General features: G+C 49.5%; 1 protein-coding gene across 1 annotated transcript in view; it reads left to right on the top strand.

Moving 5' to 3' along the window:
• The first annotated feature begins 3064 nt into the window (after positions 1-3064).
• Positions 3065-23225, top strand: part of CPXM2 (carboxypeptidase X, M14 family member 2) — a 120116-nt gene continuing 99955 nt past the window's right edge. Inside the window, exons 1-2 of the mRNA XM_063102425.1 lie at positions 3065-3344; positions 14262-14360. Coding sequence (XP_062958495.1) covers positions 3065-3344; positions 14262-14360 — 379 coding nt within the window. The remainder of the gene's footprint in view (positions 3345-14261; positions 14361-23225) is intronic.

Below are 23225 nucleotides of genomic sequence, written 5' to 3'. Positions count from 1 at the left end.
ATATTTGTTTCAACAGAACGGTCTCTGGACCTCTCCTCTGTTGCTCCTTGTCAAGCAGCTTAACATAAATCTCCTCTGTGGGGCTCATAAATATTTGAAAAATCCTTAGCTGTATATGGTGTTTGAGGATTATTTGACAAGTACAGATGGATGTTGTGTAACAGAAATTGGCTTAGCAGAATCCTGAGTCTAAGGGACAAATGAACGGACAAACACTGGCTCCCTCCCTCAACAGAAATGCACTTAGATTCTCAAGGGAAGCAAGCACTGGTCTGACTTTACAGAACACCATTTCAAGAACTCAGAACCAGGAGGGATTCTGCTGCCATTCTGGTTTCCCACTTTACCCCAGCGGCTACCCCCAACTGGAGTGTCTGGTTTCATAGTGTGGCTCATGTCCAAGCGGCAGCACTTTACCAAGCTCCACTCGCACTATGGGGAGATGCTAACAGCCTTTTGTTAGGGGCCCAGAATTGAGTTAAACAGACTGATGATTACGTTAGGAACCAAAAGGTCTCAGAAAGAAGCACGGTGGCTGACGCTGTGGACAATACTAGCCAAGATCAGTCACACAACGAGTTATGGAGAATTTTCTCTTTCTTGTACTCTGTTGGTTTCAGTGGAGGATGAAATATTGGCAGGTTATAATAATCGCTCGTGTGTAAAGAGCTTATAAATGCTGTGCAGGAGGCCATGACGAGTGCGCCTTGTCACTGTTGCCTGCTGGTAAGTGGAGGGAGCTACATCTGGGCGAGTAGGCGAGCCCTGAATCTTACCTGGAGGGCTGGGCTCCTGTGGGATTGGTAAGCACTGTGGATTCTTCAGCAGGGAGCAACACTGTAAGTGGGAATCTCAGGGACAACAGCTGGTAGCCTTGAGTGTAGGGCGGACTGCAGGTCAGAGAGGCTTGAAGCAGGAAGAACTGCTGGGCAAATCTTCCAAGAATCTGTCGTGGGGCTTGGCATGATGGACTAAGAGATTGGCGGTGGGAACAGAGGAAGGGATGAATTAAAGGATATCTGCCATGAGAAGCAATGGGATTACTGCCATGTTAGATGCATCAGAAGGTAAAGGAGAGATGGGGCAAAGGTGGCCGGGGAAGTCCTCCGGGAAGCTGAAGAATGCCGGGACGCCCACCCCCACCCTGCCGCCCCGGGCACGCAGGCAGGAGCTGGAAGGCAGGATGAGGCCAGCTTTGCCACCAACTCGGACTGTGCCCCGCACACTTCCAGATGAGCAGCCCCAGAGAGAGTAGACAAGGGCGCCCTGGGAATCATGCCAGGAGCTACTGTGCTGGGAGCAGTGGCGTCCCTGCAGTCACTTCTTGTTCTGTTTGTTCTGCTGGCTTTAATGATGGGTCTCTCCAGGGAAAACAAACAAGTGCGCATTAATAGGGAAAGCAGCGTGTGTGGGACTCATCTCCTGATTCCAGGGATGTGTGGGCAATCACGTTTGGGTGGACATTCTGTGGACGCTTCCCAGATGCTGCAGTGCAGATGTATGTTCTGTTATTTACCTAAGAGGTGCCGGGAAAGGAGTAAAATGTTTTCAGAACTTATGGGTCTGGGGCTGCCAATATCCGTACTGCCTGACTGTAATGACTGGATAAAGGCAGAGAGCCAGGTTTGGTCCTGACCATCGCTATTGCTGGGTGTCCTTGGGTGAGTCTGGGCCTCGGTCTCCTCTGTAAAAAGGGAGAAAGAAGATTAGTCTTAAATTTTTTAACTCTATCAGAACTACTTGAGATCTTCTTAGACTTGGGAGTGCTTGAATCTGTCCTTTAGGAGATTCTGTAGGTCTGGGGTGGGGTCTGGTGTTTGCACGTTTAGCAAGCTCAGGGGACTTGGAGGGAGGGGGTGCAGGCACAACCCTGGCCTGGACAGTCTCTGTGGCTGCTTCTGGCCAGGGTGCCCGATGAGCCTCTTGCTGACTCTTCCTACAGCTAGCAAGAATCACTGAGAGTGTCCCTGGCTGCTGAAGCCACTTTCTGTTTTGCCACTGAAGCCCCCCCCCCCCCCCCCCCACGACCTGTTTTGCTGTCAAGAGTGCCTGGCTCCACATAAAATAGTGCCTGTAAGTGTGCCCTGGAGCCCCAGGGACACATCATGGGGGCAGGGGTCACAAGAGGGCATTTGGTTTATCCAGAGAGAAGGCCCTTGCCCAGAGGGCGCTCAGCCAACGACCTTTTGTGAGAATACCTCCTAACCGTGGCCAGCTGTGTCTTGGTCCTTTCTTATGTGGGGCCCAAGCCCACAGCCCCGAGGCTTCTGCTCTCTAGGCTGAGACGCTGGAGAACCCGGGACTGGCGGGACTGCCCTGGTTTTCTGTCGCTGCTGTAACAGCCCGGGGCGGGGTGAGGGGCAGCGCTCCACCGTCTCTCCCAATCACAGTCTCAGGTGGTCGCAGAGGTCCTCCAGGGTCACCAGGCCCCGCCCCCATGGAACTTGACTCCAGAGAACCCGGGGGAACGCAGGAATTCCTCATTCGCATTTCCTGAAACAGGATCAGGGCCAGTGGGGAATGTGGTATGTCATGGGCCAGGGCGCAGGGCAGGGGGTCCGGAGAGCTGTGGACCAGGCTTCAGGCTTTAATTTACCTTAGGACCTTGGGCCAATCTTTTCTCCTCTTGGGCACGTCTCTCCCACCTGCAAAACTAAGGAACAGAACAGAAGTCCTCCAACTTTCCTTCTAAAATGGAAACTCCTTTAAGTATCTGGGGAAGCGGGCGCCAGCGGGGAGCACGCGGGCCAGCGTTGGGGGGCGGGGAGGGCCGGACACGGTGCATGGGTGGCGGGGGCTCCAGCACCTGCGTCCCAGCGCGGGCCTCCACAGGGTCGGCTGCCGGAGGCCGGGAAGAAGGGAGGGCGGGGCCGGCCCCCTGCGCCCGCCCCGCTCCTCAGCGCGCCCCTGCCCGTCTCGGCCCGGCCCAGCCCAGCCCAGCCCAGCCCGGCGGGCCGGTCACACGCGTCCCCTGCGCCGCTCTGCAGTGCCCGGCGCCCCTGCCCGTGCCGCGCTCTGCGCCCGTCGCGCTCGCGGCGACTGTGACCCTACCCAGGGCGCGGGCATGGCCCCCCGGGGGACCGCGGCGCCGGCGCTAGCCCTAGCGCTCCTGGCGGTGGCCCTGGCCGGGATCGGAGCCCAGGGCGCAGCCCTCGAGGACCCCGACTATCACGTGCAGGAGATCTGGAGCCGGGAGCCCGAGCCCTTCTCGCCGCCGCTGCCCGCGGGGACCGGGCAGGAGGAGCGGGAGCCGCGCCCGCCCGAGCCCAGGCCGCCCAAGAGAGCCACCAAGCCCAAGAAAGCTCCCAAGAGGGAGAAGTTGGCTCCGGAGACGCCTCCGCCAGGTCAGTAACTTTCTGCGCTGGGCGGCCCGAGGGGGCGCCCGTGCTCGCGCGCATCGAGGGGACAGCTGGCTTCCCCGTCTGTGGGTCTGGGTCGCGCGACCCGCCCCATCGCTGTCCCCGCTGTCCTGGAGGCTGCGTCTGCGCTCCCGCTGGCCCCTCCGAGCTCCCCAGAGCGTCGCCGCGACCCGCAGCCCGGCGCTGTCCCCTCAGCTGGAGACGGAGCTGTGCATTCGGGAAGCCGCCTGGGGCGCTGGGGCCCTCGTGCCCCCAGCTTGAAATTCCCCGGGCAAAGCACCTTCTGCCGGACGCTTCTTCCTTCTCTGCCTGGTTCTTCCGTCTTCACACGCGGCGCTTTCTTGAGTGGCTTTCCGACTTAGCACGTGGCCCAGCCAGCGTCCCCTCTCACCCGCTCCCGCCCGCTTTCCGTGGGTCCCCGGAATCCTCTGCGCAGCCCGGGTAGGATGGCACAGCCTCGGCCGAAAGCCCGTGCCCCGGGAGCGTCCCCTTCTCTGCTGCGGCGGGGACTCTGGCTCCGCGGGGAGGCGGGCTGGGCTGCATGAGGCCTGGAAAGCCCGTGGCGCCCGGGACCCGGCGTGCTCCGTCTGCGTCCACCCGTCTCACCGTCCCACATCCGTCCTCAGTTTCTGCCAGCCCTCGGTCTATCACCCACCTTGTGAAGCGGGACTTTCTCTTAGTTGTTCCAAACGTTGTTTGCTCAAATGGCAGGGGGCCGTGGCCCTAGTATTTTAAGAGCGGGGAGCAGCAGGATTATGGCCAAATTATCCAGCCTTGCAATGGTTTTTCTGCAGAGAGATATGCACCCTTTACAGAGCTCAGGGAAGCAAGGAATGGGCTTCGTTTGGTTAAACTGCTCATGAAAGTCAGCAGCCGGGGTGGCAAGGAGGTGGGAGTGCAGAACTCTTGAGAGGTGGACGCATCTGAGCAGCCCCTTTGCACGTGCCCTGCCTCGTTGCAATCTGTGGACCGCTCTGAATCGGCAGGCGTTTCTGTGAGTTGTGTAATCCTGAACGGAACCATCCAGAATTTCCAGTGTTTCCAGGGGAGTTATGGGAATTAAGACGTGTAAAAGCCACAGGAAGAGGAATGGAAAGAGACGCTTGTAGAATATCTACTGTGTTTTTAGGAGCTTTATGTGCAACTATCTCATTTAATTCGTTCAGTGCCTCTGGATGGTCGGTGTTCTTCTTGTTATTCTACTGATGAAGATTCTGAAGTTGACAGTTTAAGTAACTTGTTCAATGTCACTTGCTGGCTTGGAAGATTTGAAAGCCCTTCTCCTATGCTATTTAACTCAAGGCCTTTTTGGTTTGCTAGTTTGAATCACATCTGCATGTGTTTTTGTTTTTTACTATCTGCCATGTGTTTGGCCCAGCGCTGGGCAGGGCGGGGCAGGGTGGGGCGGGAGACACATATGTTGGCTCTGGTAGTCACTAGGGTTGGTGGCAGGGAAGAAAGCGGAAGAAGCCCCAGTCTAGGAATCTGAAGATCCTTAACGCCCATGTCTAGGGCTCACCAGCTCAGGGATCTGGGGTTCATGACTCAGCTTCCTGAACCTCACCTTCTTTATCTGCAAATAGGAAGGCTGGCACCTGCTGCCTCTCTTTACTTTGTCAATTTCTATAAAAGCCTTTCACCCAAGGCTCCCAGTATGCCTACCAATTTATGATCCTCCTGCGAATTATTCATTCATTCCATATGTCATTACCAAGACACTGCTCAGCACCAGGTGCTGGGTGAGGTCCTGCGGTCAGAGAGAAGAAGACAGTCCTGTCCCTACCCTCATGGAACTCACAGCAGTAGGGAGACTTTGAGAAAGTCATCACAAGTGTGCCGAGCATTGGGCAGAAGTGTGGAGTGTTAAGGGAATGAATAAGGGAGGGGCTGATCTAGTCTGAGAGCTTGGGTAATGCTTCCTAGGGGATGTGATGTTTAAGACAAGACAAGTGAGTCAGCTTTATTGTCCTGGGGACTTGTACAAGTAAGTCCCAAGACAGCTTTCTTTCTCTGCAGAAAACAGCTCAGAAAGTTATGGCCTGGCCTCAGAGTGTCCATGGGCTCATGTGTCTGTAGACTCAGATGTTATAGGGGAGAGGTGACTCTCCTTAGTTCTTTGAGCATCAGCACTTGCCAGCTTTGGGTGGGGGCCACTGCAGGAGAAATCAGGGTGTAACTTGATTTGCAAGAAAAAGATCACTTGCTTTTGGAAGTACATCTTGTGGGTAGAGATGGGCTGTGGAGTAAGGAAGCCTGTTTATTCCTGCTGCACAGCCTCTGCGTCTGCAGAACATGAGCTGCCTCGCTCAGCACAGTTCTGGCATCCACCTGGATTGCAGACCCCAGACTGAAGACAGGTCCTTGGAAATTCCAGAGACTCAGCTCAGAGGCCCATTGGGGGACCTGCCTCCAGGCTTGCCACTGTTTCAGCCTTTTTCTAATGGGTTGTATGGGGCTTTTTGGAGCTCCCCCAACTATGACAAATAAACCAAGTATGGCAGCATTTGTCTCATACTTTTAAGTCCAGTTTTTTTTTTTTTTTTTTTTTTTTAGTGTTTGGTCAGCAGAAACCTCCACCCTTGACCCCAAGTTGGGGAGATTGATTTAAAAATGACTTTGATTAGGGGAGTTAGCGATAGTTTTGTGCTGTTAAGCTGCACTGGAAAAAAATTATTTTTGCCCACTTTAAATGGTGGCTTGATATATACACACTGCTTGTGATGCAGTGGAAGCCTTCATCTCTGCACTAGATTGCAAGCAGGTGGCCACAGTATTTCAGGAAGACACTTGCAGAGGAAGGAGCATTGGGCTGCACCTGGGGTGTTAAATGCAAGCTTCTGGACTTGGCTTCTCTGGGTGTGTGGATGGTACATGCTATGTTCCAGGCACTGTCTAGGCACTGAGGTGGGAGAGAGGAGTTAGACTTAGAGATGAATAAGAATATGAAAACATTATAACTAATTTAAAAGTCTGTCCTGTGCTTTGTCTTTGCAGATGATAAAATATTTTCCAGATAGCCTTTGTCTTGCATAAAGGTTGGGCTCAAGGAAAGACAGAAGCTAAATGTTCTGGGCAGCAAGCTCAAGGGGGGAGTCTGTCTTAATACTGTTGGAGGGTTTGCACAAGGAGCCAAGGGCATTGGGGATTTGATCTTGATGTGGGTTTTGGCTGTTCTTCTATGCCACAACAGGAATGCACAAGGGACATCATGTACTGACATTCATGGAAGTGGCTTGGAGGAAAGATCCTTTGTTTAATTGAGAGTATTGCATTTTCCATGACTGCCTGGCAAATTTCCAGAGAAGTAGAGCCCTGATATACTGAATAGAGTGGAACCTTTAAAAATATTTATTTAAATTTTTATTTTGAAAAATTATAGACTCGTAGGAAATTGCAAGAGTAGTACAGTGATATACCCCATGTGCCCTTCATCCAGCTTCCTCCAATGATAATGTCTTGTGTAACTGTAGTACAGGGTTTCTCAGCCTTGGCAGTATTGATATTTGGGGTGAATTGTGTGTATGTGCCGATGGGGACGAGTTGGTGTCCTGTGCATTGTAGGATGCTCAGCAGCGTCCCAGGCCTTGACCCACCAGATGCCAGTGTCATCCTCCCCCGAGCTGTCACTACCAAAAATGTCTCCAGACACCACCAAATATCACTAGGGGTTTAAGAATCCCTGCTGTATAAAGTACCAAAACCAGGAAATTGACAGTGGTACAATACTACTTACTAGATTACACGCCTTATTCGGATTTGACCAGTTTTTACATATGTTCTCTGCAGTTTTATCATGTGCCCAGATTTGTGGAACCACCACCGCCTCCTGATGGATACGGATCTGTGGAATCCCGTTCTGCGGTTGCAGTGGGACTTTGGTATCAAACAGTTTCTGCGGTTCTCTCTGTGAACATCAGTTCATCCCAGAATTTTAAACTGTGAAGGATCCTAAGGGGTCATGGAGTACAAATTCTTGTAGTCCGTGCACGATTCCCACAGTGGCTGCCTGGCCTCTGCCCACACTCTTCCATGGATGGGCTCTCACCCTGCATTGGATGAATAGTACTGATTGCTAGAATGTTCTTCCTTATATGGGCCCGACAACCTGCTTCTCTCTACTTCCACTCATTCAGCTGTTTCTATGTGAACTCAACAGTCTCTAGATCCTTGCTGTCGGAATGTCCTGGGGCTGGCAGAGAGTCTCGAGTCCCCAGTATTCGTTATCCCAAGGTGAAGAGTGAGATATGGGGCCACATTTTGGGCACGTGAATGGATTTCAGAGGCAATTGCTCTTTTGCATGCCATCTCCAAATTGATGACCTTGGTTTGCAGCCAGAGAAATAAACCATAGTTATATAACTCACCTACCTTTTCCCTCCCACTTGGCAGCAACAAACAGGAAAATAATAAACAAGACTCTGAATAAGGGATTTGAAGATTTTTTTCTTCCCACTCCATTGCACCTTGTGTAAAAGCAGGCTTGGCTGTGTTGCCTTTAAATTTGGGTTCCCGCTTGTTCCTTTGTTTGCTGCTTTCTTCAGGCACGGGTGAGAATGCGCCACTGTTCGAAGCTGCACAAGCCCGCATCCCATCCACAGTACAGGGCCTGTGGAATTTGCAGAGTGGGCAGCGAGCCACGGCTGTTTGTATGTCTCTGCCCAGAATCATTGAGTTTGCATTTTGTGCTGTGTTGTGCTCCAGCCATGGAGGGAAATAACCAGAGCTGTTACTTGAGCATATTTGGTGGTAAACAAAGCCCTTTCTGTTGAGTGGGCTGCAAGCCTTTGGTGGAAAGGGCTTCACTTTTAAGCTTTGCTTCATTTCTTTTTAGGGTGTTTTGCAGTTTTTGGCCTTTGGGTGGAAATATCTTCCCTTGGGTAAAGCTGGAGTGTGAGGATCAAGAGAATGTGTTTGTAAATATTTCAATATGTATTTTTGAAAACCATCACAATGCAATTAGCACATCTAGACAATTACCAAGATTTAGATTATATGCTCACTTTAAGAGTTAAATCTGAAGTGTTTTGTCCAGGTAAACTCCTTACAAAATTCCAAGGGAAAGGCCATCTTATAAAAAGGTTGTTTCCTGCACATCAGCAAGCTGCTTTCTAAGTCACCACTTCCCTTTCCAAAATGCTTTCCAAGGTCAACTGTTAACGCTGGCAAATTCCCTCCTGCCTGTGCCATGGTTCTAGAAACCAGGGCTCGTGCATGGATCATAAAAGGTGGAACACTCCTATGTGTGGGGAAGCTGGCTTGGATGCTGTGGTTCTTACAAATAGCCATTCTGTTTCCCGTGTTCCTCAAGTGTCCATGACTACCAGATCTCATGGTATTTGATGCTTTCAGTGCTGAGACAAAGGTACCCTGGCCTTGGAGCCTGGGTTTCAGAGGTAGGACCTCCTCTGGATGTCCCCGAGGGGCCCAGGAGCCTGAGTTCTCAGGCATCGCATCGCCAGCAATGTCTTTGCCCTCCGTGGCCCCCTCATGTCCTTGCCACTGCAGCTGCCACTCTCTGGGATCACGAAACCCATGAAATTAGGTGTATTAGTCTGTTTTTGTGTTGCTATAACAGAATACCTGAGACTGGGTAATTTATAAAGAAAAGAGGTTTATTTGGCTTATGATTTTGGGACAGCTGTATCTGGCACGGGCCTCAGGCTGCTTCTACTCATGGCGGAAAGTGGCAGCAGCCGGCGGGTACAAGCAGATTGCGTGGTGAAAGGAAGCAAGAGAGAGAGAGAGAGAGAGGAGGTGCCAGTGTCCAATAAACAACCAGCTCTCATGGGAACTAATAGAGTGAGAACTCACTTATTACTCCCCCCTCCCCCAGAGAGAGCATTAATTCATTCATGAGGGATCCGCCCCCATGACTCAAACAGCTCCCAATGCCACATTGGGGATCAGATTTCCACATGAGTTTTGAGGGGGACAACACATCCAAGCTCTATCATTAGGGTTACTTTGGATGGCTTCTAGGAAGAGCTGGTGGCCACATCTGGCTGGTAGCCAACCAGCTACTCGTGGGGCATCATAGATGGTCGGCGTGGCACAAAACACCTTCAAATGTTGATTTAAGACTGATGACACAGATTTGTATGGAATACCTGGTCCATGCAAGGCATGTGTGCATGCTCCATGTAAACTCTGTTCAAGATTCAGGGAGACCTGGGTCCAGGTGTGGCTCTGCCATTCATGGACTGCATGACTTCTCCAAACCTTGAATACTCGCTATGGCATGAGAACAATAATAACCCAGGCTTTCCGAGGAGGTGTGTGGTCAGTGGGCAGTGCCCAGTCCCAGCCGCTGAAGGGCCAGCTTGGCGGCACCTTCCCCCGGGGCCTTGGAGTCCCAAGCCAGGTTGATCCCTGTGGGTCCTGCCGGACAACGCAGCCTAGGTTGGTGGTATTTTCCTCCCCTGCCTCTCTCCCTTCACCCTTTGACTCCTGCTTCCTGCAGTCACCTCCCAGATACAGTTCTGTGCACAGGGCCTGCTTTTCTCAGGCTCTGTTTCTTGGGGGAACCCAAGCTGAGACATGTGGGTGCTAGGGTGCCCTGCACAGTGCCCTCCCATGCCCACCTGCTGCTGTTACCGTGGTATCTCTTTAAAGGCAAAGTGCTCTTTATTCAGTTGCAAGTCAGGAAGGCAGCTACTGGCTGCAGAGAGTGCTGGAATGGTGGCCACAAAGGCTCTCCAGCCCCAGCTGACCCGCTCTTCCTTATGCCCAGGTCTGATAGAGACTGTATTAGTCCTTTTCTGTTACTTATAACAAAATACTTGGAACTGGGTAATTTATAAGAAAATGAAAATTATTACTTCCAGTTTCAGAGGCTGCGAAATCCAAAGTCCAGGGAACACATCTGGGGAGAACCTTCCCGTGCAGTCATGCAGGGGTCTCACATGGCAAAGTGGCAAAGCAGAGAGAGAGCTCCTGGTACACTCTCCTTTTAAAGCCCTCCGAACCACGCCCACAACCTCCATTAAACCATCAACTTAATCACCTCTTCAAGGTCCCACCTTTCAGTGATCACAACAGGATTTCCCACCCTCAGCAGTTACAGTGGGGAGTAGCTTCAATGACTTTGGGGGGCCATTTAATCCACTGCAGAGACCAAGCTTCCACATGACAGGTTGGCCCAGAGGAGCGGAGGGGCCGACGTGGCTAGCTTCTCAGAGAAGACACGTTAGAGAAGGGGGGGGGTGGATTTTGGTTTATTAATGGATTGATTTTGGTCTAGCCCTGGTAAAAAGTGCTTAGAAAAATTGCACTAGTGCCTCTACATCTGCCCCACAGGCTGCTGTCCCCCAGACCGTTGAGGTCAACGATGAATGGAAGCAAGGGCACCATTCAACCACTCAGCCCACATTTTGGGATCCCCCAGATCCTCGGGGATTCTTGTTCGTCTGGGAGCTGACTGTCCTCAGAACTGGAGGAAGGCACGGGCTATTTCCTCTCCATGTCACGGCCCTTGTCTTCCTAACATCCACTTGGAGCAGGAGTTTCTAACTGCTCTTGTCTGGGCTCTTTGTGTTCACCCGTGAGCCCCCCCTGGCTGTCCCTGTGTGACAGTTCCCAGCAGATCTGCGTGCGTTCGTGGGGACTTAGAAAGCTGTAATTATAGTCAGTCCCGAGGGCTGGAGGGTGCAGTTCTGGGGAGCTCCCAAGAACTTGTTTGGTTGATTGTTCCTCCAAATGAGGGTTCCTTAACAAGGAGCAGGCAAGGACCTCAGAGCCCTGGGCCAGGTCCTTTATAAGAGGGAATGCAGAGCCTGTTGGACTGGAATTTCCTGGGGAGGATGCAAAAATTCAGCAAAGCATTTTTTCAATTTCTGGGGGGTTGCTACTGTAAACTCCTTGTGTAGAGAGGGGAAAAAGTTTTCTATTAACCAAGAAGAATTATATTTATCACCATAGACCAGAATGGCACATGTGGCCTGCACTGGCAATTCAGTGTGTTACTTTTAAGGAATTCTGTTTTGCCACGCAGCCCAGATGGAGATGCTGATTTGATTCTGGCTCTTTCTGTGTCTGCTGTTTGTACTTTAATTTCTTCTTTCATCTGTACAGACCATATGCTGCCTTCCTTGTTCTAGGAGAGGAAGGGGCTATGAAGGGGAGGTGTGTGTGCCGGCTGGGAAAGGCCCAGATTTGGAGCTCTGCCAGTGACCTTGGGCAGGTCTCTGTTCGCCTCTGAGCCTCGGCGGCCCCCTCTGTAAAATGACATTCATAATAAACTGCCAGCCCTCAGTGGTTCTGGGGAACACGGAATGCTACCATTTGTGTGAAGATGCCTTGCATATTGTGAACCACGCTGCACGTGGCTGTCATTCTTCCAGCGGCTGGAGTGGAACTTTGTGACATGTGGGGCTTGAGGATGATGTTCACGATGAAAAGATAGAGGCCGTCTTTTGTCCAGTGACAGCTGCAGGTCAGGCTCTGCCCTCGCTCTTCACTCATGTGTAGGAGGCGAAGCAGCTCCCCGTGGACACACCGCGGTTGTGTGGGGCTACCTAGCTGGTCTGCAGCCACTGCCTGCCTCTTCACCAGTAGGCAGCTGGGTCCTGCCTGTGGCCTCGGCGCCGTGTGCTGCTCTCCACGTGTTGGTCCCCTGGGAAGTCAAACTCTCAGGGGTGGCAGGACATTGGCTGACACCTGGACCTTTATTGGATTCCCCGAGCTGAGTGGGGCTGGTTTTCTTCATCCCCCAAGTCTGCACACAAGTGTTGTGGTGTTGGGGTGTCACCCAGGCCACGCTCTTGGCTCTCAGCCTCCAGCCTTGTCACGGGGAGGCTCTAGAGAGGCTGCCCTGGTGGACAGAGGCTTCTGGTAAGCGCTGACTTCCAGGCAGGGCCGGCATGCAGCGTGCTTTCCCAGAACTTTGGCTTTTTCTGCACATATTTTGTAAAAACTTTTTTTTCCCCTTTCTTTTCTTTTTTTTTGTAAAACATCCCATCTTTCTGGAAAATCAGACTCAGCATTATCAAAAGTTATGCTACTGATTTTGCCGTACAACCAAGGTCTTTCCAGACCCTCGGTCAGCTTGTGCAGAAGTGGCTGTGTTTGGTGGCTGCTGGCCATGACATTCCTGCCCACAGACGTGGATGTGTGCCAAGGTGGCTCCAAGCAGATGCTGGTGTGTCCAGGTCTCTGGGTCAGCCGTCCTCCTTCAGCCTTTATAAAAATTGTGGTTTATAGGCTTCTAGACCCTAATAGGGACACTTAATTTAGTGATTTTTTTTCAATTTACATGAAAAATGAAAGCTATTCACAACAGGCATCACCCAAGAATATAACAAAAGGGGATTTCCCTCAGCTAGACCCAGTGTACCTCTAGAATTTCTTGAAGATTTAGGGTTTTCTTAATAAGTATTCATTTTGGGGTGGGTCGTGACGGTAGAATTATCTGAAATGATTTTCTTATGTGGCACAATCCACTAGCTGTTTTTGGTGTTTCAACTTCAAAAGTCCAAATTAAGCATGTTTCTCCACAGACCTGCCCCCCCCCCGTTTCTGTCAGTTGGTCATTGGCTGACTTGTTCATTCATTCATTCATTCATTCATTCATTCATTCATTCACATTCATTCATCACAACCTGTTGTGTGCCAGACTCTGGAGACAGGGCAGTGAGCAAAGCCAGAGGCAGACTCTACCCTCATGAACAGATATGTCACATTGCCACGGTGGCAATGCCACACGGGACAGGACAGGTGTGCAGAGCTGTGGTCGAGGCTGCGGGTGCCCCACTCAGGTCTTCTTTTCCCGCAGGCACACCCCTCCCACAGCTGCTGGGAGTCTTGGCTGTGGTCCAAGCCGCTCACAGTGGCTCCCTTCTCTGGAGAGGTACCCCATGCAAGCCTGCATCTCTGCTCCCCAACTGGTCAGTCTGTAGCCAGGGGCTAACTGCAGTAGAAACGGCAGCCCCTTGTCTCAAATGGGGGCTCCTCCGTGTGCAGATCCCTCTCCAGAGCTCCCAAGGGACCAGCTGAGCCAGAATCCGGCTGAGACCACAGCCTCGCCCAATTCCTTCTGTCACTTTGTTCTGCTTCCCTCTCTCCCTTTCCCCCTCCTGCCTTTCTCCCTGAGTTCATCAAGTACACCGAGACCCCTCCATCAGGCTCTGCTTAGAGGCAACTTGACTGAAGACAGGTGCTATCAGAACCTATCAAAGAAGGATTTGATTTGGTGGGGCGGGGAGGTCAGGAAAGCCAGTTTAAGGAGGTGGCTTCCCAGAGCTGAGTTGGCAAGATTGGCAGGAGCTGATTAGCTGGAGAGTGAAGGGAAGGGTGCTTCAGGAGGAGGAACAGCACATGCAAAGTGCTGTGGTTAGGAAGAAGGAACTGAGGGCTAAAAGGAGGCTAGTGTTGCTGGAGCTGCCAGAGGGGAGCTCAGCGTGAGAAGCCGGGGCTCAGCAGGAGCACAGCGGGCAGGCTTCCTAGACTACGACAGGAGTCTCTCTGGTGGCTGGGCAGCAGCGTCACCCACAAGTACCCAAGCCTGGGCCTTGGAGAAAGGTAGGTGGGAGAAGCCCAGCCTGTTGGAAAATGCCAGCTCCTGAGTCGGTAGTCTGGGGTTCCACTTCCAGGCCCAGCAATTATATATGGTGTCTCTGGGCCTCAGTGAGGATCAAATGTCCTGCCCGAGAACATTTTGCAGCCTTTTGATAGTGACAGCTTGCAGGTGTGCGCTGTTTTTGTTAGCAGTGTTGATTTTCCTGGGTGTTTACAATGACATGCTTCCTTTCCTTTAACCAGAGCCCGTAGAACCCAAGGCACCATCTTTGGGGCTGGGGGCGCAGAGGTGGAGACAGCTGCTGTGCAGGAGAGGACCGTTGAGTTGTCAGCATCCCGAGGCAGCTCTGACATACACGGAAGTAAAGGCATCTCTCTCTCTCTCTGTAGGTAAAAATAGCAACAGAAAAGGCGTGAGAACCAAGAGCTCCGAGAAGGCTGCCAGCGATGATCACAGTGTCCCTGTGGCCCATGAAGGTGTCAGAGAGAGTAAGTGAGGCTGTTGGAGAGCCCTGCCCCTGCACTGTCACCATCCAGGGAGGGTGGAGGGTGCAGGCCCCTGGTGGCAGCCCAGCCGCAGGTCCCTAAGTGTGGGGCTTCTGGGGGCACTGTCTCTTCTTAACCATACTGCGGGGGGAGAACGTTCTCAGCAGCTCACACCTCTGCAGCGTCATAGCTCACAGCCAGATTTTCCCGACTGATTTGAAGAAAGTCATTCCTGAATTTCCTGGAGCTCTCAGCTGCTTTCCCTTCCCTCTCACTCTCTCGCCCTGAAGACAACATTGTTTCCTTCTTTGTGGGACTTCCCAGCTGGGTGCACATTGCTTATCTCCCAACCCAACCCAAGGGCCTCTGGAGTCAGAGACTAAGTCTCCTGCTTCCAAAATGCAGTGCTGGGCCTGGCGTCATAGTCATGTGAAAATATTGGTCCTATAATTACTTATCTTAGAACGTCCAAAGGTATCAGTTCTAGATCCATGGACAGGCTCAGGCCTACTAGCTATAGCTTACTATTATTAAGTATTACCATTACTATTATTGAATCTTTATTATTCCAAACTGTGGTATCCAGGATCACATTTCTGCTAATATTAGGAATAGCAACCATTTATTAAGCACTTAATTAGTTGCCAGGCACTTGGCCCAATGTTTGACATTTCCTGGTGCCCCTCTGAGCACCGTGGGTATTATTATTATTATCTGTATTTTATAGACAAGGAAAATGAGATTTGGCAATATGGATAATTTGCCTGGGGTTATAATGTAGCTTGTGAGTGGCAAAATAGGGATTTGAACCCAAGATTTTCTGATTCTAGACTTTTTGCTTAGCAATGCGGCTGCTTAAAATAAACAGAGCATTCCATAAATTTGCATTTATAGAGACAGGGCTTGTTTTCAAGCCCATAAACCATGTAACAGAGTTGATTGTCACAAAGGGAACTGCATGTCCCTTTAGGCACCATGTAATGATTTGGGGCTGTGCTGCTGACCAAGAACTCACCATCAAAGAAATCACAGATGTGACTAACATCCTATAATAAAAGCAGAAGTCAACAACAATGAACTTCTGCAATCACTTACCAGATGAAGAATATATTCCGGTGTAAAGTGGGCAGGCGTGTGCTGGACCCATGGCCCACGGAGAGGACTTGCTGCTTTAGGAGAGTGTATGGAGTCCACTGTGTCTTTCTGGGGCTGTTTCTGCTGGTTCACCCTGATGCTGTGGTCCTTTGGGGGTCTTAGCTAAATGGGCGGGGACAGGACTCCCCACCTCGAGTGGGCCTCGGGCATTGTCCTTCCGTCCCTCCTCCCATGCAGGCTGCAAAGCACCTGCCGTTTCTTCAGGATCGCTGACACCGCAGGGCGAGCGTGGCTTTGAGGGGTGGCTCGTCTCTCTGGGTTCCTGCTGGCATCAGATCTGGGCCTGGCAGTTCTTCCCTGTCTCATTCATTCTAAAGTGCTTTAAAACATATTTTAAAACATATTTTGTCCAGTTTTTTTTAGTAGCTTCTGCAGAAGGGTTGGTTTGAATTATCTTAGTTCCTCATTACCATAAGTGGAGGTTATTAAAGTTTTGGGAGGCATTTTGAGAAAGAAAATTAAATTAAAGAAATGAAGGCACATTTCTTTACACGCACACACGCACACACACACACACACACGCAGGCCTCTCAGGATCATTCCCCTGACCTTGGCCATAGCTTTGTTGGGCTGGGATCTCTGTTCTCAAAGGCAGCCATCATGGCTCTGATTCATTAAATGCCCTAGATATGACTTTAGCCTTTGAAACTTCTTCTAATAAAAAAGAAATGGAGGGATTGAGGGCAACCTCGGAGGGGAAGAGCAGCCTGGGAGACCCCTGATATGCAGCTACAGAAGGGAGTGAGATGGTGGGGGCTGGGAGGCACTGCGTATGGGGCAGGGTGGTGTAACAGTTAGGGACACGGGCCTGGGGTCAGATAGTGGTACCTGTGGGGTGGAGCTGGTGAGATGGGTCCTCGGGTGTAGCACTGGGCATCCCCAGACCCCGAGTCCATCTTTCTCCCGGCTTCTTCTCGGTCGCACTAGGACTATTTCTCTGTTCCATTTTATTCTCCAAAAAGAACATAGCCACAGACCAAGATTGTCAATTTGGAGATGGTGTGCAAAGTAAGTGTACCCCAAATCCACTCATGCCCAAAATGTGGCCCCATACCTCATTCTTCGCCCTGAGATAATGAACACTGTGGACCTGAGACTCTCTCTGGGTTCCAAGGCATTCCAATGGCAGGAATCTAGGGACTGTTGAATTCATCTAGAATCACCTGATAAATGGAATTAGAGAGAAGCAGCTCGTTGGGTGCATATGAGGAAGAAAATTCTAGCAATCAGTACTATTTGTCCAGTGAATGGTGAGAGCCCATCTGTGGAAGAGTGTGGGAGATGTAACAGAATGTTGGGGTGGTACAGATGTCAACTACGTGATGTCCAAGGAGGTGGCCGGTGCAGATGTTCATACCTTGTGTTCAAGGTGGCGGGTGTACAGATGTTAAGCATGTCGAGTTATGTGAGTGGATGGCATTAAAGGGTTAATCTCAGATGTGGAAGTCACTCTTGGGGACTTTCGCTTTGAGGGAGGGAATATATACATGGATGTCACTATAATTAAGGTGCAATGCCAGCTGTGGCAAGAATCCAAAATTCATTCTAAATGGTGTTCTATAAGAGTATATGAAGTTGGCTGAATTATTGGTCTAGTTCTTCACCTCTCCCTGTGTCCACACCCTTTACTGTGTAACTTTTTCAATTCCCTTTGCAAAAGGTGAAAGTCCCTTGACTTTGGGCTGGTCCGTGCACCTTGTTTAGGCCAACAGAATAAGGCAAAGTGACCATGTGCCAGTTCTGAGCTGAGGCTCTGCTTGTTTCCATTTGCCTCTTGGGCCTCTGCCATCTCCATGGGAAGTGTGCACATACCTAGGCCACGGGTCCAAGGAGGCTGAGTGATAAGTGGAATGGATGAGGGCCTAACTTGCAGCCTGGGGCCACCCTGCTGAGCCCCACCGATCTACAGACACCTGAGGAATAAATGTTCATTAGGGTCTGTGGTTGTTTGTTACACAGCAGTAGTTGACTATTACAATGAAGATAAAGAATATCCTCGTTTTTTAAAAGGTTGCTTAGTGTTCCATAATTTAACCACTTAATGATGGACATTTAAGTTGTTTCCTGTCTTTTGCTACTACAATGCTGCAGTGAAATCACCATGTGCCCCGTGTCACCGACTGTGCGTCGATTGAGGAATAACTCCCGACCTGGCAGTTCCCATCATGATTGGCATCATGGATGGCAGTTCCCATCATTTCTGGCCTCTGCTTCCTTTTCTTCTAGCCAGAAGGGCCTTGTTTTTCATCCATGTCCTGTGCTTTGCGCCTCTGCTCATATATTTTCTCTGTAGGGAATTAGACAAGCATCTGAGTAGGTGACTGAGAGGACAACTTTGGGATTAGGTTCCACACTCACTGGCTGTGAGACTCTGGACAAATTATTAACTTTTCTATGACTCAGTTTCCTCCTCTGTAAAGTGGGGATGATGTCCATTTTGTAGGCATACTGTGAAGATTAAATAATGTCTGCAGAATGTAGCACACAGAGCACACAGTAAGCTCTTAGCAAACATTAGCTGTGATTTTTGATTTGCTCTCTTGGGATTTTTTTGGTGGCTTACATGGGCTGCAGTTTGCCAACCCTTGCCTTAGAACTTCAGTGTTTTGCAACTGCTGCTTCTAGGAAGTCTACCCTCATCACCTCTCTTTCGCTTTCCTGTGCCCCTTTCTCATAGTCCTGGTCCCCTCCTCTCTTACATCATAGTGATTCCTATGCACAGGTCCTTGGTTCTGAGACACCGCGAATGCTTAAGAGCAGGATCCCTGTCTGATTCATCCCTGGGTGTACCCAGTGTCGTTAGCAGCATTTGACGAGATTGGCAAACCTGTTTACTGACCACTTGCACTGTGCCAGAACTAGTGTTCTGGTGCACAGAACAGGTGTTCCACATATATTTACATGGGTTCTCCATGGCCAGAACAGCAGGGCTGGCCTTCCAAAGGATGTGGTCTTTGGCTTCTTCTGTTCTTAGAACAGGATATGTAGGAAAGAAACACGATCTCCTGCTGAGATGAAAGCAGGATGGTTTCCTCAATACATGTTGGTGAATGGAAGCTGGCTTGGTGCACCTCCCTCATGCCTGGGCTAGATGAGATTTGAGGCCTCAACCAGGTACCATGCTTGGGGATTGGCCAACATGTGTGTGTGTTAAGCTTGAGGTTTTTATTATATTACAGTTTGTTTTTTCATCCAAGCCCTTGTTTGTGAGCCTCTTCCCTTCATTGCATGACCAGGTAGTTCTCTGGGGCTCAGTGTGTGTCTCCCCCTCAGCATCTGGCACAGTCAGGGAGGGTGATGGCACTATTCTCAGTCCCCTGATTCTGGGCGAGGAGGGGCTGACCTGGTTGACACTGTGGTAAATGGTCACATCTGTATTCAGACCCCTTTGGGAGTGAGAGGGGATGAGAGGGGCCAGAATCGGGACAGAGTCACACCCTTCTTGATGGATCTTGGTCAGGAAGCCCAAGAAATATAAGCACTGCAAAACCAATGGCTCTCCCACTCCTTGCTTACTTTTGATTCCATCATAAATATGCCTAAAAAGTTGCTCTTTAGTCTCTAAAATGAAACATGCACCTTTGAAGTTTTTCCTAGCATTCCTTTACAATGTGGAGAGACTTATTTTGTTTTTCCAGTGGTTTTGTGGTAGGGTCTTGACCGGGTTCCATTAGGGGTCCTGGGCTGTCTGCTGTCTGCAGTAGACATGTCTGTAAACTGAGTGTTTATTAACACCATGTCAGCAGTGTGGCCAGCCTGCAGTCTGAAATGGAGCCACAATGGACTTGCAGGCCTAGAAATATGTCCCAGACAAGGGCTCAAGGATGGAACTCTGAGGTACTTGGTAGCACCTGTTGGTGGCATGAGAAGGCTCTGTTCATTTGTATCACCGAGTTGACCCTAGGCAGGTTTTCATTCTTCTTCATAAGTCTTGGGTTTTCTTAACACATTATATGCATTGCATGCACACACTTACACCATCTAGTCAAGGTCTACAAAACTCCTGGCATTTTGTTTAGAGTTGCATTGATTCCACAAATCAGTGTGGGGGAAATGAACGTATTACCAACATTGAATCTTCTAATCCATGAACATGGTATATCTCTCCATTTATTAAATCTTCTTTAATATCTCTAAATGAAATTTTTTTTTAGAAGTCTTACAGATCCTTTAATAAATTTATTCTTAGATACTTGCTATCTTTTGATGCTTTTAATTTCAATTTTTTAACCCTTTATTGCTAGTATACAGTCATGTATTTGATTTTTGTATGTTGATTTTTATATCTAGCAACCTTGCTAAACTCTTATTAATTATAATTTTTATATATTATTTTGGATTTGGGTACAAAGTCATAATATATACTAAATAATGACAATTTTTCTTTTTCATTTCTTTTATGTTTTATTTGCTTTTCTTTACTGCATTGGCAAAGATCTCGGTTCTTAAAGAACAGATCTTTTCTTGTGAGCTGCCTTAGAATTTTAGATTTTTTAAAAATATGTATATATTGGCCTTATTTTTAAAAACTTTTTTTTGTGGTTAGTGTTTTTTGCTTCATGTTAAAAAAGTTTTTTGCCTACTCCTAGGTCATGAAGATATTTTCCTATGTTATCTTCTAGTGATAAGGTTTCCTTTTACATTAGCATATTTCCATTAAAATTATTTGATTTAAATAAAATATGAAGCAAATAAATAGTGCAGGGGGTACATGAATGTGGAAAAATTCATGAAGATGAGCAAGTGATTGAGGTTTGAGAAATGCTATTTTGAACCAACAGTTCTTTCTTTGAGCTTTAAGAGCAGTGTCTTAAGAACAATACTAATTTTTCATGATGATGCAGACATAGCGATTATCAGCTATTTATTCGGGAAATGGTGTCTGGGCATTGGAAATTCAGTGATGAAAATGCGTCGTTGCTGCCCTTGAGGCTCGCAGCCTGTTCGGGAAGACGGAGCAAACTGTGACCTTAACTGTGGACTTTTTTCAGGAGTTGGACTCAAGGCCGGCATGGACAGAATGAGAAGATGGGTGTGGGGGAGGAAGTCTCGGGAGGTTTTTCAGATGAAGCAGCCTCGGAACTGGACATCCAAGGAGGAGATAAGTGGGCAGAGCCTTTGAGGCTGCAGGTGGCCCTGGGCCGACTCCAGATGTGAGCCACTTCAGCCAGCATGGGCTGTATTCCCAGTTCCCTGAGAGTCTGCCGGGGCCTGGGACAGAACATCTCTGAGCTTGTGTAGCCTTGCAGGGAAGAGACACCAGCCTGGTTCTGAGGGTGTCTCTGAGGCACAGGTTGTCTCAGAGGAGTCACTTGGGAGCATCAGGCCAGTGCCTGGGCTCCTTCTGTCTTATTGATCTGAGTCTCTGAGGAGGGGCCTGGGCATCCATTTGATTCTTTAAGCTCCCCTGGAGATTCTGATACTCAGTGAGGGTGAAACTTGTTCAGAGGTGAGGGTCTGAAGGGTCTTTGATGGGGTGGGTGTTAAAGAGCTTTCCCAGGGCGACTAGATAAGGCTGAGATTAGCTCGGAGATTTCTCAAGACCCTGAGGGAGGCCCGTGGCCCTCTAGGAAGCCAGTTGTGTCTGAGACAGGCGGAGAGCCACTGCAGACACATTCTCCGTGCACCAGAAAGCCGCCTCCAGACTCTTTATTGATCAAAGAAATGTCAAGTTCAGAAAGGCAAAGGAAAGAATTTCATAAGTCAGAGCTATTCTGTTTATAGGTGACAATGAAAGCAGAGGTTCGGGAGGGCTGTGAGCTTGGCCCCGGCAGCGCCCTCGACGTCTTGCAGAGTGATCACAGCAGGCCACAGGGCCTCGCACCCCCAGGTCCCCTTGGCCAACGGCTGAAGCCTGTCACATCTCCAGCTCCTTTTCCTGGTGTGGCCCCCAATACCACCAGGCAACTTGGATTTGTATTATTCTTGTGAGTTTTCAAGTCAAACAGCCTTGATTGGATTTTATGTCACACTTGATTTTGAAATTCTAACTCAGACACTTAGTAGGTGTTTGCCTCTGTTTGGCCTCGCTGAGTCTCAGTTTGTTCATGTGTAAAATGGGCATGACGCCCACCTCTCGTGGTCACTGTGAAGATGAAGCGACAGGGTGCTTCTGGAGAGTCTGGCTCATGGTTTTTGCTTGCACGTTAGCCCAATTGCTCCCCAAATCATCACCCTTTTAAAATCGTTTTTATGACTGAAGTCTCAACAGCTTTCCCCATCAACCCTCCCCCCAACAGATTTAGGATATTGGAGATGGGGTGTCTGGATTGATGCCCCAGATTCAGAATTCTACCTTATGTGCTGCATTCTGACTGTGCCCTGTAACTTCTGGTCACAAAGGCCTCCATATTAAAGGCAAAGGACACCTGCAATCTGTGCAAGAGCTGATGTGCACGTATGGTAATCTGTGGTGGTGATGCTGCTCAGGACTCATGAATATATGCCAGCATGCTAATGTCCATTTTGTGAAGTGGCTGCAATGCAGAGAATGCTTGCAAGGGACAGATCTACTGGTGAGTGTGTGGCGGGGGTGGAGGTAGAATGGGGCCGGCAATCCCGTCCTTACCCCCTGAGGAATCAAGGCTGGGGCTGGCAGAGGGAGCCCTGTGCAGCATACCTGTTCCTAGAGAGCTGGCTGTTTTTAAGAGGAGAGTAGATTCATCTTTGATGACTGTCAGTCTCCTTCCCTCCAGATTGTGACACATCTCTAATCCTTAATTAATATTTTCCTGAAGTGTTTTCTTTTCGCACCTTTTTTTGTGTTCTCCTCACCCACGTGCTTCTCAGGATTAGTGTCTCTTTCTTCCTAGGAGCAACAGAAACTTGATTTGATGGGAAAGGATATGTTTGTGTTTATAGAAGGAGCAGGGAGCTCGTCCTGAGGCGAGTGTCTAGGCTGCTGTTGGAGCAGATTGGCTCAAGAGCCCAGTCCCTGCTGAGTCATTGTGGGAGCCACTTTGCTGCAGCCTGGCTGGGAACTTAGCAGAGCACGGGTGAGGCATGAAGAGCCGTGAATGAGTTTCCCATTTATTTCAAGCACTCTTTAAACCTAGTAATTACCCCATTGATTGACATTATAATACAAATATGTTACAGTTCCAACAAAGATTTTTTCCTCTCTGATTATAGATACTTAAATTAAGCACTGAAACACTTTCTTCTCCGTTTTACTTGATCAGCAATGTAGCAACACTCCTGCCTTCCTCAGTTATGTTTTCTGGAGGGTGCAGATGAGTCCTGATCATTGGAAGGTAGCATCATGATTGACAGGTCCTCGGACTGGGACCAGATGTTCCACTGCAAATTTAAAGCCAAAGGAGTTCTGACTTCTTGTTCTAACTTTGCACTGGTTTAGGAGTTCTTTGGCTGGTAGAGTCCTCATGTCTTGCTAGTTTTACATGCTTGTGGTCCATGTGTCTCTGGCACATTATTCCAGCAAGGGTCTGTGGTTATGGCGGAAGGGGTAATTTTTCTGAGTACTTGTATGTCTGAAAATGCCCTTAATTACCTTTACTGTTGACAGATACTTAGCTGGTAGTGAATTCCAGATTCTAATTTCTTTTCCCTCAGCCCTTTGGATGCCCCCGCTGCCAGTGAGAAGTCTCATGCTAGTCTGATTGTCACTCTCTTGGTAATCTCCATCAAGCCAGGGACTGTAGCTGGGATAGTGAGTTTGTCTCTTTCCCACCATCTCTGCCCTTCCAGATTCCT

Source organism: Cynocephalus volans, chromosome 7, assembly GCF_027409185.1.
Source record: "Cynocephalus volans isolate mCynVol1 chromosome 7, mCynVol1.pri, whole genome shotgun sequence".
Lineage (NCBI taxonomy): Eukaryota > Metazoa > Chordata > Mammalia > Dermoptera > Cynocephalidae > Cynocephalus > Cynocephalus volans.
This window is presented reverse-complemented; position numbering and strand designations above follow the sequence as displayed.